Raw genomic sequence first — 2,203 nt, forward strand, 5'->3', positions numbered from 1 at the left:
ATAAATAACTAAAATTAATTACGGAGTTATTAGTATTGCGATATAAATTTAAATTATCGTAATCACTACAGAAGGCTAGGATCATGCCGCAACCTAACGGCCGACTATACTCGCGTATATATCTGATTCTCCTTCTCGGCGAGTGTGCCACACGACTGACATTCACCGGTAGGAACACTACTCGCTGATTAAAGAGTCAAACAGACACGGGGCCAGCCGTTAGATAGCATCTTAAACACCCGCGATGCTAATTGTTCCATTAATAACGCCGCGCGCATTAACATTCACGGGCGGCGATAAATATTGTTGCGAGACAACCAGTTAAGAATCCCCTTTTCCCCGCGGCGCGAAATGCCGTACATACGTACGTAACACATCGTGCACACGCTTTTATCATCGATAATGCCGCCTAACTGCTTAACCTTTTGAGCACGATACATCGGCACCTACTATAATATCTAAGAAAGCCGAATGTCCGATATATCGACAATCTCTCTTTTCTTATTTTTGAGTAGCTTGAGCCTTTATTTGATTTGATTGAACTTTGAAAATATATAGGAAATACAACAATTTATATGAAAACATGTACAATGAAACTAGCGAATGGGGGATTAATTTAAATAGCCGGATTTAAACAACCGGCTGATAATTGGATCATAAGTCACACTTGCTCATTTTCATGATCTGAACACAGGTATACTTTACCGGATTAATTTCATTGTACAATCTTCATTGTACAATTTTATATTAGACTTACGCACGCCAAAACTGATTTTCCTTTTTTTCTTTTTTTTTTTTTGTTTCGTTTCCGTAGCACGCGAACAACGTACGAAAATCGGCGGCGGAGTACGTGGCGCGGCGACAGGCGCGCAAGATCTCGATGACACGATCGATGACCTCGTCGCTGGCGTTGCCGATGAGCCAGCTGAGCGACGTGGCCTTCCTGCCGAACGCGAAGGCCGGCACCTTCTTCGCCCGTGACAACGTGTCGAACTTCATCGGCTGGTGCCGCAACAGCCTCGGTATCATCGAGTGCCTGCTGTTCGAGACCGACGACCTGATCATGCGCAAGAACGAACGTCACGTGATCCTCTGCCTGCTGGAGGTGGCCAGGCGCGGCGCGAAATTCGGCATGCTGGCGCCGATGCTCGTGCAGATGGAGAGGCAGATCGACCGCGAGATCGCCGCGGAGAACAAGGCGGCGAACGGTGCACACGGGAACGGCACCGGGAACGAGGAGAGCGACGACGAGTACGCCGACATGCACCAGGAGGAGCCGTGTCTCATTTACGGGCCGCAGCCGCAGATCGTCACCAACGATCTGAAGAGCCTCGACGAAATGGTGAGTCGTTTGTTCGATTCGATTTAATACTCGAAGATGTAATTTTCTTTTTTTTTTTTTTTTTTTTTTTGTGGGGGAAGAGGAGGAGAAAATTTTGTTTCTCGGGATTAAATTTTAAATTTGCATCTGAATTCTCATGTGGATTATATTTTAAACTTGCATCTGAACGTTCATCTGGATTGGATTTTAAATTTGTTCGAAAGATTCTGGTGTTTCGTCGTTTCTAAACGCTAAATAAAGAACGTCCTGTTTAGTTCGTCAAGTTTAGTTCGTTCGAATGTTTATTTCGTCTGTTACGTCAGCCGTAGTTAGATGGTTTAGGTTAAGTTTAGGTTTAAGTTAGGTTTGGGTTAGGTTTAGGTCAGGTTTTCTCCCATTTTTTCCATTTTCTCTTTAAAGAAAACCTAACCTAAACCTAAACCTAAATCTAAACCTAAACCTAACCCTAACCCTAACCTAAATCTAAACTTAACCTAAACTTAAACCTTTTTCAAGTGTTTGACAAAAGTCTTATCACGATTCTCTATACTCTTTTTTTCTTTTTTCTTTTTTTGGAGGAAATTCTTATCTAGAGGAAGTAATTTGAAATTCGTTCTGAAGATTCTAAACGCTAAATAAAAAACGTTGCGTTCCATGAAAGATACAAATTTAATTCGTTCGAGTATTTATTTCGTCTATTACGTCAATCGTAGTTGAATGGTTTAGGTTAGGTTTAGGACAAGTTTAAGTTTAGGTTAGGTTTTCTCCCCTTCAGTTTTGCAAGTATTTGTAGCTTATTTAGACGAAAGTCTTATCACGATTCTCTATACTATAGCTAAACGATTTTTTCTTTTTTCTTTTTTTGGAGGAAATTTTTATCTG

At 41.6% G+C, this 2,203-nt stretch overlaps 1 protein-coding gene across 1 annotated transcript in view; it reads left to right on the plus strand.

The window, feature by feature from the left end:
- Window positions 1-1,384, plus strand: part of LOC122528434 (GAS2-like protein pickled eggs) — a 49,276-nt gene extending 47,892 nt beyond the window's left edge. Inside the window, exon 3 of the mRNA XM_043653526.1 lies at window positions 815-1,384. Within this exon, the coding sequence (XP_043509461.1) occupies window positions 815-1,369 (555 nt within the window). The 3' untranslated portion in view covers window positions 1,370-1,384. The remainder of the gene's footprint in view (window positions 1-814) is intronic.
- The last annotated feature ends 819 nt before the right edge of the window (window positions 1,385-2,203 follow it).

This window comes from Frieseomelitta varia, unplaced genomic scaffold, assembly GCF_011392965.1.
Source record: "Frieseomelitta varia isolate USP_RPSP 00005682 unplaced genomic scaffold, Fvar_1.2 scaffold_250, whole genome shotgun sequence".
Classification (NCBI taxonomy): domain Eukaryota; kingdom Metazoa; phylum Arthropoda; class Insecta; order Hymenoptera; family Apidae; genus Frieseomelitta; species Frieseomelitta varia.